Raw genomic sequence first — 14,710 nt, 5'->3', positions numbered from 1 at the left:
TGAATTATTTCACTTCGGTAAATATTTTATTAAAGAGTAAGGATGGTTGGAGATATCTATTATAAAGATTTTGGGGATTGCTTCTGAAGCCCTTGTTTTGAAACAGACTCTTAAAAAAAAATCAAGGTATATAGTTTAATGATCAGAGTCCATTAAAAGTGTAAAATGCAGTGATCTGTCATTTGACAGTTTTCCTTGCATTATTAATAGGCATAAAATACACATTTCTATTAGGGAGTCAAGGGTGAAAACACCGCATGTAGATAAACTAATTTAAAGCAGTTTCCTTTCCCATATCACCTCCCCCACTACCCCTACAGAGCTGGGAAGTGGAAGCAGTGGCCACCCTAGTTAATCCCAGTAACTGTATATTTGGGGGCTTTTCAATGTAGTACCAGGTATGTCGAGGGGAATTGCATATATAACTGATGGCTTAGCTTTTTCTGTGTATTAAGCAGTATGATAGTTGAGCTTCGTACTCACTTCCAATCAGTAGAGAATGTTAGTACATTTCTCAGCTGGGATCAACCAAAACAAGTCTCTTCCCAGCCACAGAAAGGAGTACCTGTTTCACAGCACAGTCTCTGGCTCTTCATTCACTAAACCAAGTTGAAAAAAGTACAGAAGAGACCTATTTTAGACTCAATTTGAGTGTGTATGTACTAGAGTGTTCAAGTGTATTTAGTTGGGAATAAGATTTACATTTTGGGGGTACTGTATAAGCACTTGTGTGTGTCCAGATGTGAGTGCCTTCATGCAGAGAGACTTCTGTGCTATTTAATTTTTCTGATATTACTAAAATTATTAAAATCAGATCTTGCTTATTCTCTTTAGAACTTAATCGTGGTCAGAGGGATTTTCCTATGCTGTCCATCCTAAGTTTTCAAAAGAAAAATAACTTAAACTTGTAGGTTTTAGTTTTCCTATTGCATTAAAAAAAAAATACCTGAGGTCCTTAAACTTTACTGCTGGCAAGAGTTGTACATTTTTAATATCTTTTAAATATGCAGCCCTTAATGACAGGAATGAAATTAGCGCTTTTTTCACATTTACAGAAGAAATGTAAACGTTGAATTCTGTATGTCCTTCTAGTGTCTTCTCTAACAGATACCAGGTGGAAACTTAGTAAGTACTTGCAGGCAATATTTTCAAAGCATGTCTTATGTAAGTGGCAGAGAAAAAGACAAAGAAAGCAGGTGAGATGGGTTGTGTTGTTTTGTTAGTATTTGCGGAAGATGTTGGGTCAACGTGCACCACTGATTTGAAAGTAAAATTTAAGTTGCTTCTATCAGTTGTAAGGGAGCATCTGTCATGGGGGCGCAGGGATGATCCCTGCAGTTGGATGTCCAGTTACTTCTCAGCACTGTAGAGACAGAGGTACCCTAGACATTTAGTCATCCACCACCCAAGAGCTTTTATTTGAAATATGGAGACCCCTGAATCCTGTTTTGCATGTAATTAAAGTTAGAGGACATGTTAGGAAAAGCTGTTCTTGACTGACTAGAAAACAAATAATTGTATTCTGTTTCTGATCTTCATTTATAGCACCAGCAACAAGTGGTGCAGGCTGTGGAACGGGCCAAGCAGGTGACCATGGCAGAACTGAACGCCATCATTGGGGTACGTGGCCTTTCCATTTTAGCTCTGATCATCGTAGTGTTTGTTATCAGCTCTCTCTTGCTCTCCTTTTAAATTTTGTTCAACCAAAGGGGCAAAAGGCAATAGAGGACCACAAAGTGAAATGAAGCACTTTGCCTTCAATCTCACATGAAGTTTGTCAGGAACTGTGGACATATTCTCACCAATTCAAGTTGACAGTGTTCCTGAAAAGTTTCCCCCTAAGGAGGCTGGGTAGTTCTTTTTCATAATACTTCTTTCCTTTGCAATCAGCCTCTGTTGCTAGCCTTTTGCCAGTAAAAAGACACACATTGCCCTGATGTTAAAATGACCTGATTTCTTTTATCTTTCCTCAAATATCGAGTATCTTAATACCATTTTTAGTGAAATAAAATGTACATTTTCACATCTCCCTGCTACTCTTCCTACCCTGTGATGAGTGGTTCTTTAAGGACTAGTGTCCATTGGTAGTAGAAATAATAGATGAACCATACCTTTTTGCAAAATCAGCGGGCCAGTTGGAAAATCCTTCCTAGTACCATTAACGTTGCATAGAAATCCTGCTGGAATTCATAGGTTTGAGCAATCACTCCAACTCCACTTATATTTTTGTTCTTCCCGATTAAGGTAACCAGTAATAAAATAAGGTGCTAAAACTTAGAAATAATAAAGGCAAAAAATCTTAGCTGAGAAAAGCACAATATTCACATCTCTGTTTATGCAGCTGTTAGAAGCAGTTCCTTAGGTTATTCTAATGAAGACACTACAACTGTACTTTCCTCTTTCTGCCCCCTCCCAAATACTTGCTTTTGTGTATAGATAATACACAAAAGTCTTCTCCCTTTTTTTTTCCTCAGTGTATCAAACACACTTTGAAATGCTAATTATTCCATTTACTTTCATTAAAATTCAAATTGCTGAGTGAAGATGCAGATAAGGGTCGCCTGATAATCAATCTGAAGTGAAGATATTGCTTCAATTATGCCTCTGTCTTTTAACAAGGAAATCAGACCTCTGGGTTGGCTGCCGATGGTGGTGGAGCAATAGTCTGATTGCAGCTTGTTTTTAATGGCCTATTTTGAGCTCTATTTTCTGTCCCTCTGACCACAAGAAAATACCAGTAGTAAATTAGAAGACATAATAAATGGAAAAGAGTAACCTTTATTTCCTCGGAAGTGTCCTTTGGCAAGAAGAGGCTGAATCAGAACAAGCCATGTAGAGACTCATTTGTTGTATATTTTCTGTGTTGAGGGGGTGGTAGAGAGATGAATACATTTCACAATTAGTTTTTATTTCCAAAAATTCCAGAAAACGGCAGTATAAAAGTTTCTTTTTTTAACGTTGAGAAAGCTTTAATTTTAAAGTTAGTGTATATGTATATACCAGCTGTGTTTGCTTGAAGCACATGTTGTATTCCTTTTGGGATATACTTCGATTACCAAATCTCCCAAGGTCACTGGGGATAGAACCTCCTTTTCTCACCCACTATGCAGTCTGCTGTCGAAGGAGAGAATACATGGGTGAGGGCCTATAGAAGAGCTGCCTGGGTCATTTCTGGCTTGGTGTTTATTTTTGTATGAACTGCTAAAATACACGTAGCCGTCCTACCTTATGTCTGGTTGGCAGCCCTTTCTAGGAAAACAGAATGCTTTTATGTTTCTTTTTTGAGTCTTATTAGTTACTGTCGGTACAGTGGTGAGATTAATCTAAATCAGAAACACATTGTTTTGTGTTGGATGTTGCTTAAAAATATGAGGGAAGATGTAAAAGCAGAACAGTTCCCTTTCTTTGATCACGTCAAGTATATTTTTAATACTGTTTTATATCTATTTCATTTGCATACTTTGTTTTGAATGGGATGGCAGATGGCCTTTTCTCAGGGAGAAGATGATTTATTAGACTGTAGCCGAGTAACTGACAGACATAGTGTGTATATATGGATTTAATTATTAAAACAAAGCTAATTTAATTTGGTGACCTAAAAACTTATTTGAAGAACTAACTCAGAGCTGCATGCTATCAAAGCAGCGTGTGCTGTAGTTGGTGGATCTGGTGGCAATTCCAAATTATTTGTATCTGAGCAGAAAATGGAATCAAAATCACATCATCTGACTGTTCTGCAAAACAGATTGCAGAAATAGAAAAAACAAACCCAGCAGTTTTAGGGAGCCACAAACCAAGTGAGGAGGAAAGAGCCCCATTACGCCGAACTCGCTTGATGCATTTCTGTGGCTGCTGTTCTCTGTCTTTGTCTGTTTCAGCCCTGCTTAGTGCCTTGTGTCCAGTAGTTTTCAGTTGTAACATTGTGGAACTTTAAATGCACCTGCTGTTCTGTGTCTGGTTAGGCATGGCTGTGTTGTGAGGTGGTGGTATTTTGACCTGCTACCAAAAGTGATGAGAGGTCAATTTTAGATTTTTGTGACTTGATTTTTAGGTAGTCGTCAGTGATTTTCTGCACCCAGGGAATGAAAGTTTTCCTCTTGAGAGGCAAAGACCCACCTAAGCCCCTGCAGACCTTCATTTATTTCTCACTGCCTATGTGTCTGTTTTATATGTTATGCACACCATCCAGACAAGCACAAATGTTCCCAAATTTAATGAAATCTGATGAAGCACCTTTTTTAACTCTGCAGTATTATTCTACCTTCATTGGTAAATGAGCCAAACCAGTGATCCATGCAGTTTAAATGCAAAAAGCTGAAGTGAGCCCGAAACCTGGAGAGGCGGCTTGTTCTCTTGACAGTAAGCTAGTTGTGTTTAATGGAATGAAACACAGTTATAATGATTTCTTTCACAGGTCATGTTCAGTTTAAAACTGTTGATAGATAGAAATAAGTTAAATATCATTTATCTTTTCTTTATAGGGGAAAAAACCCAGGAAAATGCCTGTGTTGTTTTCTATAGTTAATATTTTGTTTTGAATTGTTCGTATTTCACATTTCCTTGAAGCTTTCCCGGAGTTCCCTCAAATGGGCTGTGGGAATGTTATGCATCTAGTTAGATCTTGTCATGTGTCCTGCTAGCCACTGTGTTTTTAAATTAGAATCTCTATAAGATCACACTGTTGGAACAACACACAAATTGTAGTTTTAAATCAGTAATATGATCTAATTAGAAATGATGTTTTCATTTCCTGTATTACTAAATTGAGTCATCTGACTATCTTAAAATGCTTTTTAAATCCATTACACTATATAATCAGCACATGCTGTGTGAATGTGGTTATGTTTAATAAAGGAGGCTAAGTTGGAACCTCATGAGAATTTCACCAAAGAAACTCCCATTAAGAAAAAAGTTCTGTTAGTACAAACATTGGAAAAGAAAATGTTTGGCTTGTAAACATAGAAAAGGGGGTTCCTTTGGATTCCTTCCCCCTCTTTTTTAACCTCTTTGAGGAAAGAAATGATAGAAATGTGCATTTTTTAAAAAAGTACACCCCCTTAAAAAATCCTTAAGAACAGGTATGCCATGGTGGTGTAGGAAAATGCAGTTTAGCACAAGAAATGCTGAACCTCAATTTTTAGCAGTGACATTTTAATGATAGGAAGTCTGCAAAATTATTTGCCATCAATTGTAAAGGCAATAACAAGCCTTGGTGGTTTTTCACACTCTCTGTGTTAAGTGCTTTCAGAATGACAGCGTAAACTGTGTTAGAGAACTCCAAGGAAGTAAAACTGATTAAAATGTTCATGCTTGAATGGTGCTGATGGAATAGTTCATTTGGACTTTCTCTACCTCCTGCAGCTCAAGCTGAAATATTAAAATTCAGTGGATTTAAATCTCTCTCCTCTCAGCTCAGGAAAAAAACATTACATTTTAATAGGTTTTAAACCCATAATTCATTGGTTTGGAGCAGCGCTATTAAATCTATTTAAATATTACTTGTATTACTAAGGCAGTGATTTAAATGACTGTGCCTTTACCAGTCTATGTGTTTGAGTTAGTTTAAAAAAAGAAAGACAATACACTTGGGGTTTTTTTCCTTCCTCTTAGCATTTTGTTTTATCGTCCTTGTCCTGTGATTGGCCCTTAAATTGTGTGTGTGTGTGTGTGTGTGTGTGTGTGTGTGTGTACACATATATGCATTTTAGATTGGCATTCTGGCACAGGGTCTTGCAGTATGACAGTTTTTAAATGGTACATCCCTCTTTTTCCATTATAGATTTAAAAACAGCTATTTTAAGTTTCAGAGGCATTTAGATCCACCATTGTGATAATTTCCCTTGTTGTCTTTATAAACTAATTAGGCAAAAAAGCTGAAAGATATAAATATGTGTATATATTAAAACGTGTGTGTGTGTATGTGTTTTCCCCGCCATTACATCACAGCCTCTAATGGCACAAAGTTTGAAATAAAATTAAAAATAGAACTTCACTTTTTTGACAAAAGCAAAAATGTGTGAAGTATCTGAGAGCCACATTTTACCTCTTCTGTGTTTGCTAATAAAGGGCTTTCCAGAGGTGTTCTTAATTTTGCAGTAGTTGTACTCTTCACCCTTTTTGGGCACAGATACCCTGCAGTGCAGAAACCGTATTGTCCTTCCTTGGCCCACCTCATACCCTCCTTATCTGCCTTTCTCTCTAGTCATTGCCACAACAACATGTTTTCTGTGGCTTGACAACACCTCCCCTCAGCTGCACTGGGAAGCTCTTTCATTTCCCCAGGGCTTTTTGTGGGGAGTCCACTCCTCACTTAGGCGTGTGCAGCGTAGAAGAGTGAGGGAGTTTCTCCTCACCGTGGGGTAATCCTGGGCTTATATGTGAACAGTCAGTGGAACACTCCCCTCCTGCCCCTTTGGTGGGCAATTTTGAGATGCTTTCTGCATACAGTCCTTCACAGAGGGGTCCCAGCAGGATGGAGTTCAGTTGCCTGCAGTAGTGATCAACTACCTTGTTTTGAGTTTTTCCCTCCTTCCCTGATCACTTTCTTCAGGCCCCACTCCTGTTTTGGAATCATTTTTCCCGATTAACTGCAGCCAAGCCCCGTCCCTCCGCTTTCCTGGAGAATCTAAGATGCTCAGTATTTGACCTCATAGGCCTCAAGCTCTTTAAGGGGACTCTGGTGTAGGTAGGCAATTGAACTCACGTACTACAATCATAGTTTGTTGTGAGCTCTGTGCATAAAACATGTTCTTTAACGTCTCAGCTTTTACATTGTTTTTAAAATGACTACTCTTCAGTGAACTTACAGGTGAGCTTCTCTTTCTTGTTGTTCTGATTACTATCGGTATTTTCTAAATGTATATTATATGGAATAAACTAAAAAACAAGCTATAAAATAGATTTCTGTTATATCAGAGATTGTTATTCCAGCTTTGTTACTGTCTTTACTCAACAGTGTGCCTGGAGCTTAAAGACTTCATAAAATATGCTTGCCACTGACTACATGATGTACATAGATTGGTGGGATAAGGGTTGGAGGTGGAGGGTAGAGGCTGGTTTTCTGCAGTTGTAGGGCTCTGTTTACCTGCTCATCTAAGCCAAAGAAAGCAGTTTTAACGTCGTTCTACACATTCCTCTATCTTATATTGGTATGTGTGCCCCCTCACTTTTGGTTGTTTATTTATTTTTTTAACTTGTTCATTTACTGTGGATCGGGGACTGTGTTATTGAGTGATGTAGTCATAATCTAATCTTTGTGCTGTAATTTGATGAGGCTCTAAGAGGCAGTAATTTCCCTTCTCTCATATCTAAGACTCTCATATACTTAAGTAATTTTTAAACCCTGTCTCTACTTCAGAACTCCCTAAAAAACCTAGATAAAGAACAGGATTTCTAATCTGTGCTTACTTTGTACACTCTGTTAATTTGTTACAAAGCTTCTCTAGAAGAAATTTCTAGAAGCTAGTCAGTTTTGTTTGTTCTTAATTGTTGCTAACCTGAAGTGCTACTGTTTTGCTCCTGTTGAAGGGGGAGCCCTCTCTCCCTCCTTCCCCCTAATAAATGCGTTTCCATAGCTCCTGGTAGATTTAAGCGCACAGTGTTACAGGAGTTGCAGAATGTGTCTAGGCGGGTGCATCTGACCTAGCTTAAAGCATGTGGGCTTTGGGCTTCCACTAAGAAGAAAGTGGAGTTTCCCAGAGCTGTGCATCTGCATTTCATTCACACCAGTGCACAGCAGGCGGAGCCTGTGTAGGGGTCCAGAGGACTGGTTGGGAAGTGTTACACAGAAAAGCAGGTTTCACTCAAGGCAGCTTGCAAGTTTGCACGTTGTTATCCCTTTTTTATTGGTTAGTGTGGTGTTTTTTTGTTTTTTTTTAATTTGTTCCCATTTTGCTTCCCCCTTTCTAGTTCTCTTACTGACTTCTTCCCAGTAATGTTTCTACAAGCAACATCAACAACTCCCATCTAGCCAGACCTTTTCCCGCGTGGACCCAGCCTGCCTTGTGTCCCTCAAAGCTGGGAGAGAGGAGGCAGGCTCCCCCCAGACAGGCAATTAAAGGATTGATGACTTAGGCTAAGTTTTAAGGACTGTTGGTGTGTGTTTTCCTCAAAGCTCCCTAGCATATCATTCTCCCTAAAAATGCATTTGTGACCTTATCTCCTAAGGACTTTTGTGAAAAGGTTAGAACCTTTTATAGAACACTAAGAATAATTTAATGATTACATCTACTCATTCATTCATTCATTCATTCATTGCAGCCCATTAAAGGGGCACATTTAAATATTTTTTAATGTTTTCTGAAACATATTCTGAAATGATCCTCAGATTACATTTAAATCATCTTACTAAGGTTTTGGTGTTTGCAAGCTTTCTGATTTTACATTTTACTACACATAAATCAACCTTAATTAGCACATTTTAATTTCAATAAAACTTCAGTGTCCAAGGATAGCAGAATAAGGAGAAACAGGTAATAGAAAATGTGGTAAAAATGAGGCTGCATGCATTTCTATATTTGTATTTTTTTATTTGGAATTGGGAGCAATACATATTCATTATTAATATTCTGTATATTTTTAAAGATTTATCAAGGTATAATTTACATAAAGTAGAATTTACTCTTTCTAGCTCATAGTTCTGTGAGTTTGACAACCCAATATAGTCATGTGACTGCCACCACTGTCAAGGTACAGACTTTTTCTCTCCTGCCTTGCCCTGCCTCCCCAAATTCCTTTGTTCTTTGTAGTCAGTCCTTTTCCCTACCCCACTCCCTGGCAAGTGCCCATGCTGTTTTTTCTCCCAAAGTGAGCCTTTTTGAGAATGTCATATAAATATATATATATGTAGCCTTTTGAGTTTTCATCTTCAGTTAGCATAGTGCATTTGAGGTTTGTCTATGTGGTTGCCTGTATCAGCAGTCAGTTCCTTTGTGTAGCTGAATAATATTCCAGTATGGATATACCAGTTTATTTAGCCATTCACCCCTTGAAGGACAGTTGGGTTGTCTCCAGGTTTTGGTGTTTGTGAATAAAGCCTGAGTAAATATTAACATACAGCTTTTTGTAAATTTTGTAAGTTTTTCCCTAGAAGTGGGATTGCTGAGTTATATGGTTAGTGTATGTTTAAAGTAACTGACACACTGTTTCCCAAAATGACCATACTGTTTTTCAGTCTTCACTAATATGTATGAGAGAACCTTTGTTCCACATCCTCACTAGCACTTGGAATGATAGGTTTTGGGAGTTTTTAGTCATTTCTGATACGTGAATAGTGGTACTTGTGTTTTTGTGCATTTCCATAAGAGCGAGTGATGTTGAGTGTCTTTTTATGTGCTTATTTGCCATCTCTATATCTTCTTCGGTAAGTATCTGCTCAAATCTTGCCTATTTTTCTTGAGTCAGTTATTTTATTTTTATCAAGTATTTTGAAACTTTAAAAAAATATTCTGGACATATGTACTTTATTTTGCAAATATTTTCTCCCAATCTGTAGTCATCCTTTAATTTTTTTTGATAATGTCTTTTGACGAGCAGAAGTTTTGAACATTGATGAAATCTAATTTATGAATTTTTTTTCTTTAGAGTCCTAACTTTTGACTCCTGTTGGTTCTCAGTAATCTCTGCCTCACCCACAACCACAAATATTTTCTGTTAGGTTTTATTCTAAAAGTTTTATGTTTAGACCCATGATCCAGTTTGAGTTAATTTTTGTTTATGGTGTGAGATACGGGGATATGGGTTGAGTTTCTTTTCTTTTTCTTTCCTTCCCCGCCCCCCCCCCCCCCCCCAGATGGACATTCAGTTCAGTTGTTCCAGCACCGTTTGTTGAAAAGACTGTCTTTTCTCCATTCAGTTGCTGTGCATCATTGTTGAAAATCTATTGACTATATTGTGTGGGGTCCCTTTTCTGGACTTTATTTTGTTCCATTAAACTGGTGTCTGGTTTTTTGCCAATGACACGCTGTCTTGATTTTTGTAGCTTTCATTATTGCTATTCCCTATTCCATTTTGCAGGTTTTTTTGTTTGTTTGTTTTTCTTTTCTTGGTTGCCTTCTTTCCAGTACCCCTCAGAACTCAGGTCCTTAACTGTCAGTATCCAAGAGATTGGCTGATGGATGAAGGGGAAGAATCCAAGCTCAATAGAACAACTTTCTCTCATTTAAAAAATGGTGTCTGTTCTGCCTCTAGACTGTTCTCTCAAGGGTGACTGCTTCTGCCATCTCCCCCTGGTCCCGGGTACTCCTTCTGCTAGTCTCCAGCGGCTTCCTCCTGGTAGAGTTTCTTGTTTGCACATTTGTCTTTCTGTTCTTCATTCTGTACACAGCAGCCAGAATGATCTTCTTCTAAAATATAAATTGGATCTTTTGCTCCCCAGCTTAAAGCCTGTCTCTGATGGCTGCCCATTTTGCTTAGAATGAAGTCTGAATTTCTTACCATGGCCCACAAGTCTCTGTGTGTGCTGACCCTTCACCCACCTCTCTGATTTCACATATCCCTCACTCGATTCATGTGACTTTTAGCCACGTTGGTCTCTTTCTTCTGTCCCTGGATATCCCAGGCATCTTCTTGACTGAGGGATTGTGCACCAGCTCTTCTACCTTCTAGAACCCCCATCCTCCATGTCTTGTCATGGTCTTCCTCATGCTCCTCCTTAAAATCTCAGCTCACTGTTTACAGTAGCCAGGACATGGAAGCAACCTAAGTGTCCATCGACAAATGAATGGATAAAGAAGATGTGGCACATATGTACAATGGAATATTACTCAGCCATAAAAAGAAACGAAATTGAATTATAATTAGGTAGGTGGACCTAGAGACTGTCATACAGAGTGAAGTAAGTCAGAAAGAGAAAAACAAATACCTGTGCTAACACATATATATGGAATCTAAAAAAAAAAAAAGGTTCTGAAGAACCTAGGGGCAGGACAGGAATAAAGACACAGACATAGAGAATGGGCTTGAGGACACGGGGAGAGGGAAGGGCAAGCTGGGACGAAGTAAGAGAGTGGCATGGACATATATACACTACCAAATGTAAAATAGCTAGCTAGTGGGAAGCAGCCCTCAGCTCAGTGCTTTGTGTCTACCTAGAGCGGTGGGATAGGGAGGGTGGGAGGGAGATGCAAGAGGGAGGGGATATGGGGATATATGTATACGTATAGCTGATTCACTTTGTTATAAAGCAGAAACTAACACACCATTGTAAAGCAATTATACTCCAACAAAGATGTTAAAAAATTAAAATCTCAGCTCAGATATTATCTCCTGAGAAAGGACTTCCCTGGTGGCAGATTTTAGTAGCTCTTTCACCCAGTTCATTCTCTGTGCAGTAGCCTGTTTTATTTTCCTCAGAGCATTTACTATTTACTTGTTTATGTGTGTGTTAATTTCCCTTCACTAGCAGGTGGGATCTTGTTCCCTTTTATAGCTGTGGTGCCTAGAACAATATGTAGCTCATCATTTTCAATAAATACTTGTATAATAAATACTCAGTAACTGTTCAATAAACATGCAATAATTTATTATATTTAATAAATATTTGTTAAATGAACAAATATTCTATTTTGACCTATTTTTGCATTTTGATTTTTTTGTCCCACAATTTTGAGCCAAGGTTGAGAGGAAGGAAGCGTGGACTGGTAGGAAATACATACACAATCCTGGGTGTCACTTGTAGTATGATCTTAGGAATTTCATTTAAAAGTTTTTTCACCTGTAGAATGCAGGACTGGAGCTGATAGCCACTAAAGTGCTATCCAGTTTTCTAATATTGTATGGGTCGTAAGCCTGTTTGTTTTGATGACTCTGGAATTTTTATTTTAAAACTTGGGGGCCTTTTGTGTCACAGTTACTTCTCTAGATTTACATCCCTAGCCTTATATTCTTTTCCCTAAGGGAGTAATTAAAAATAGCAAGCATTTATCGACTATTTGCTTTGTGTTAGTACTGTGCTTAGCATTTGTAGACATTATTTTGTTTAAACTTCATATCAACCCCATGAGGAAGGGAGTATTATTGTCCCAGCTTTACCAATAATGAAACCAAGCCTCTGAAGGGGTAAGTAGTTTTCTGAAGGCCACACAGGGAGGAAGTGAACCAAACTTAGACCGACTTCAGAGCTCACACATTTAACCATTCTGTTACACTTGTTCCTTATTTGTTCCCTTGACTCTGTTCTTTCTTTTACACTGGGATCAATAGGCCGTTTATCCTGAGATCCATTATAGTACTGTCCAGTGTTTAGGGTCCAGAGCTCAATAAGGGAGGTGAAATTGGGTATGCCTGATGCACATAGTAATTGGTTAGCCTAAGCTGAAGTGTATACTAGCTCCACCTATCAGTTGGATACTCCTGACTCCTACTGTGTTTCTTCGTGCTTTTTGTAACTTACTGTCATATGTAAGAATCAAAAGTTGTCATAAACACCAGTACCAAGACAGGTATTTTTAACCTAGGTCCTTGGATCCTCTTGGGTTTCATGCTTGGGTATCAGGCTGTCCATTAGCTCCCTGAAATGTTGGCAGAATTGTGTGTGTTGGGGGTGTGTGGAGGATGTACCTTGTCCAGAGAAGAAATTCTGGTCTTAGGTCTCATGACAAAAAATGTTTGAGCCTGCACCTTACCAAGAATCGAACTGCACAAGATCCTGACATAGTACGATACTTGTTGGAACGTGTGTAGACAGAAGGCAGTTGTCTATAGCATTATAGGGAGACATTGCTGCTTGTTCAGAGACCTGGAAATCAGAAGTTTACACTGAATTTGTTTCTAAATAGTGCCCCGGGGATGAGGGAGTTTCTTGAACTATGGGTGGGTTAAGAAAAACAACAACAACAAAAAACTGCATTATGTTGATACTCTCATAGGTATTACGGAAAATAAGTTAACCACATTAAACATTTAATCTTGAACAACTAATGATAATGATTGCTTGGAATATTTTTTGTATTAAGAGGTATTAACTGGAGCTAGCAGCTGCCTTCGCATAGTTGTATCAAAAGAAAATACAGGCAAGTAAGTATTTCAGAATACTTTTATTAGTCTCCTGTTCATACGTGTACCTTTTAAAGGCCTGGGGCACAATGATGACTAAGAACTGGTCCCTGCCTCTTGGTCCCTGTGTTCATGATTTCGTGGGAGAGGTAGATCCATAGATGGATGAATCGTGTTTTTACAAAGTTATGAACCAAGTACATGGGGACACTGGATGGGGTAGCAGTTACCCATTGAAAGCAAAAGCCTGAGGCTAAGCTAATTATAGGCAGTAGTGGGTGAGGGAGAGGGATAACTGCTGGAGGACCACACAAAGGGCGGGGACCAGTAAGGGGGGACATAAAGCACAGGGATTGCCAATACATTTGGGGGAGTCCTATTTTTGAAATTATCTTATTCTCTTAGGATAAACTGTACTTTTTCTTCATTTCTCCATCTTGAGAAAATTTCGTCCATCCTACTTGTGAATAACACTACTTCATGGGATATATTAATATTGCAAACTTAAATAATGCTGTTGACCTAATAAGCAAGAGCTAGAGCTAACCCCGTCCCCCAAACCTTTAAGTAAAACTTAATGGCACATTTTTTTTTTTTTTTTTTTTTTGCAGTATGCGGGCCTCTCACTGTTGCAGCCTCTCCCGCTGCGGAGCACAGGCTCCGGACGCACAGGCTCAGCGGCCATGGCTCACGGGCCCAGCCGCTCCGTGGCACGTGGGATCTTCCCAGACCAGGGCACGAACCCGTGTCCCCTGTATCGGCAGGCGGACTCTTAACCACTGCGCCACCAGGGAAGCCCGAGGGCACATTCTTAAATCCTTTGTAAGGCAGCTCCGTGGCTATTCTGCCTTTGTGATTCTCATGCATTTTTTTCTCCTTGGTAGATTCCATTAAAGGGGGAGAGTTTATCTTGGTGCTCAGGTTGTCTTCTGTGACTAACAGGGACAGTGCCACACTGATCCCAAAGCAAAGTGGCAGTCGTGTATTTTTTTTTTATTTTCCCAGATGTTTCTGGGTTGATCAAAGCAATTTATAGACACAGCTCTGTATAAGTTAATATCTGGGAAAAGAAACTGTTGAAGGCAGGAGAACAATATAAGCTGCTGTCTACCTGGATTGAAAACTCAGAGGTTGTTTTGGGGTTCCTTTCAGCTCATATCCTCAGATGGCCTACGAGCAAAGATAATGTCAGGGCAGGCTTTGTTGGTTGTTTCTTGCAGGCTGAACCTACCTCCTACTATGGCTAAAACATCCAGGTGCTCAGTCCAGCCTTCCTCACAGTTGCGCTGTGGGCATATGACCCTGTCCAGGTCAAGGAGATATAAAGAAATGCCTTTTTCTCTTTAACGAAAGACCCATAAAGAGAAAATTGCCCTCTTTCCGTGCTTGACCATGGTTGTGTGAGGATGAGTTAATGTTCAGTTCTGCAGCAGCCATCCTGGGGGACATGGGATATGAGAGAGGTCAGGAAAACCAGAGATGCTGACCCAGAGCCTTGATACTGCCGTCATCCAACCAAGCCTGGACTTGTTATGTGAGTAATAAAAACCTCTATTATTTAGGCCACTTTTATTTGGGTATTCTGTAACTTGCAGAGGAACTGTCTTAAGTGATATATTGCTAAACCATGGTGACTCTCCATACATATCTCAAAATTAGAAACAACCTAACCTTTAACCAGTTGGGAGACTAGTTAAGTGAACTCTCATATCTATAC

At 39.1% G+C, this 14,710-nt stretch overlaps 1 protein-coding gene across 8 annotated transcripts in view; it reads left to right on the top strand.

The window, feature by feature from the left end:
* Positions 1–14,710, top strand: part of TLE4 (TLE family member 4, transcriptional corepressor) — a 154,822-nt gene that overhangs the window by 49,499 nt on the left and 90,613 nt on the right. For 4 of the 8 annotated variants that reach the window (XM_067744097.1, XM_067744096.1, XM_067744099.1 and 1 more), the window contains exon 6: positions 1,546–1,620. The exons of the other annotated variants lie outside the window; for them this stretch is intronic. In XM_067744097.1, the coding sequence (XP_067600198.1) occupies positions 1,546–1,620 (75 nt within the window). The remainder of the gene's footprint in view (positions 1–1,545; positions 1,621–14,710) is intronic. 8 annotated transcript variants of the gene reach the window in all.

Source organism: Pseudorca crassidens, chromosome 7 (assembly GCF_039906515.1).
Source record: "Pseudorca crassidens isolate mPseCra1 chromosome 7, mPseCra1.hap1, whole genome shotgun sequence".
NCBI lineage: Eukaryota > Metazoa > Chordata > Mammalia > Artiodactyla > Delphinidae > Pseudorca > Pseudorca crassidens.
The sequence above is the reverse complement of the archived record's forward strand: the minus strand, read 5'-3'. Positions and strand labels throughout refer to the sequence as shown.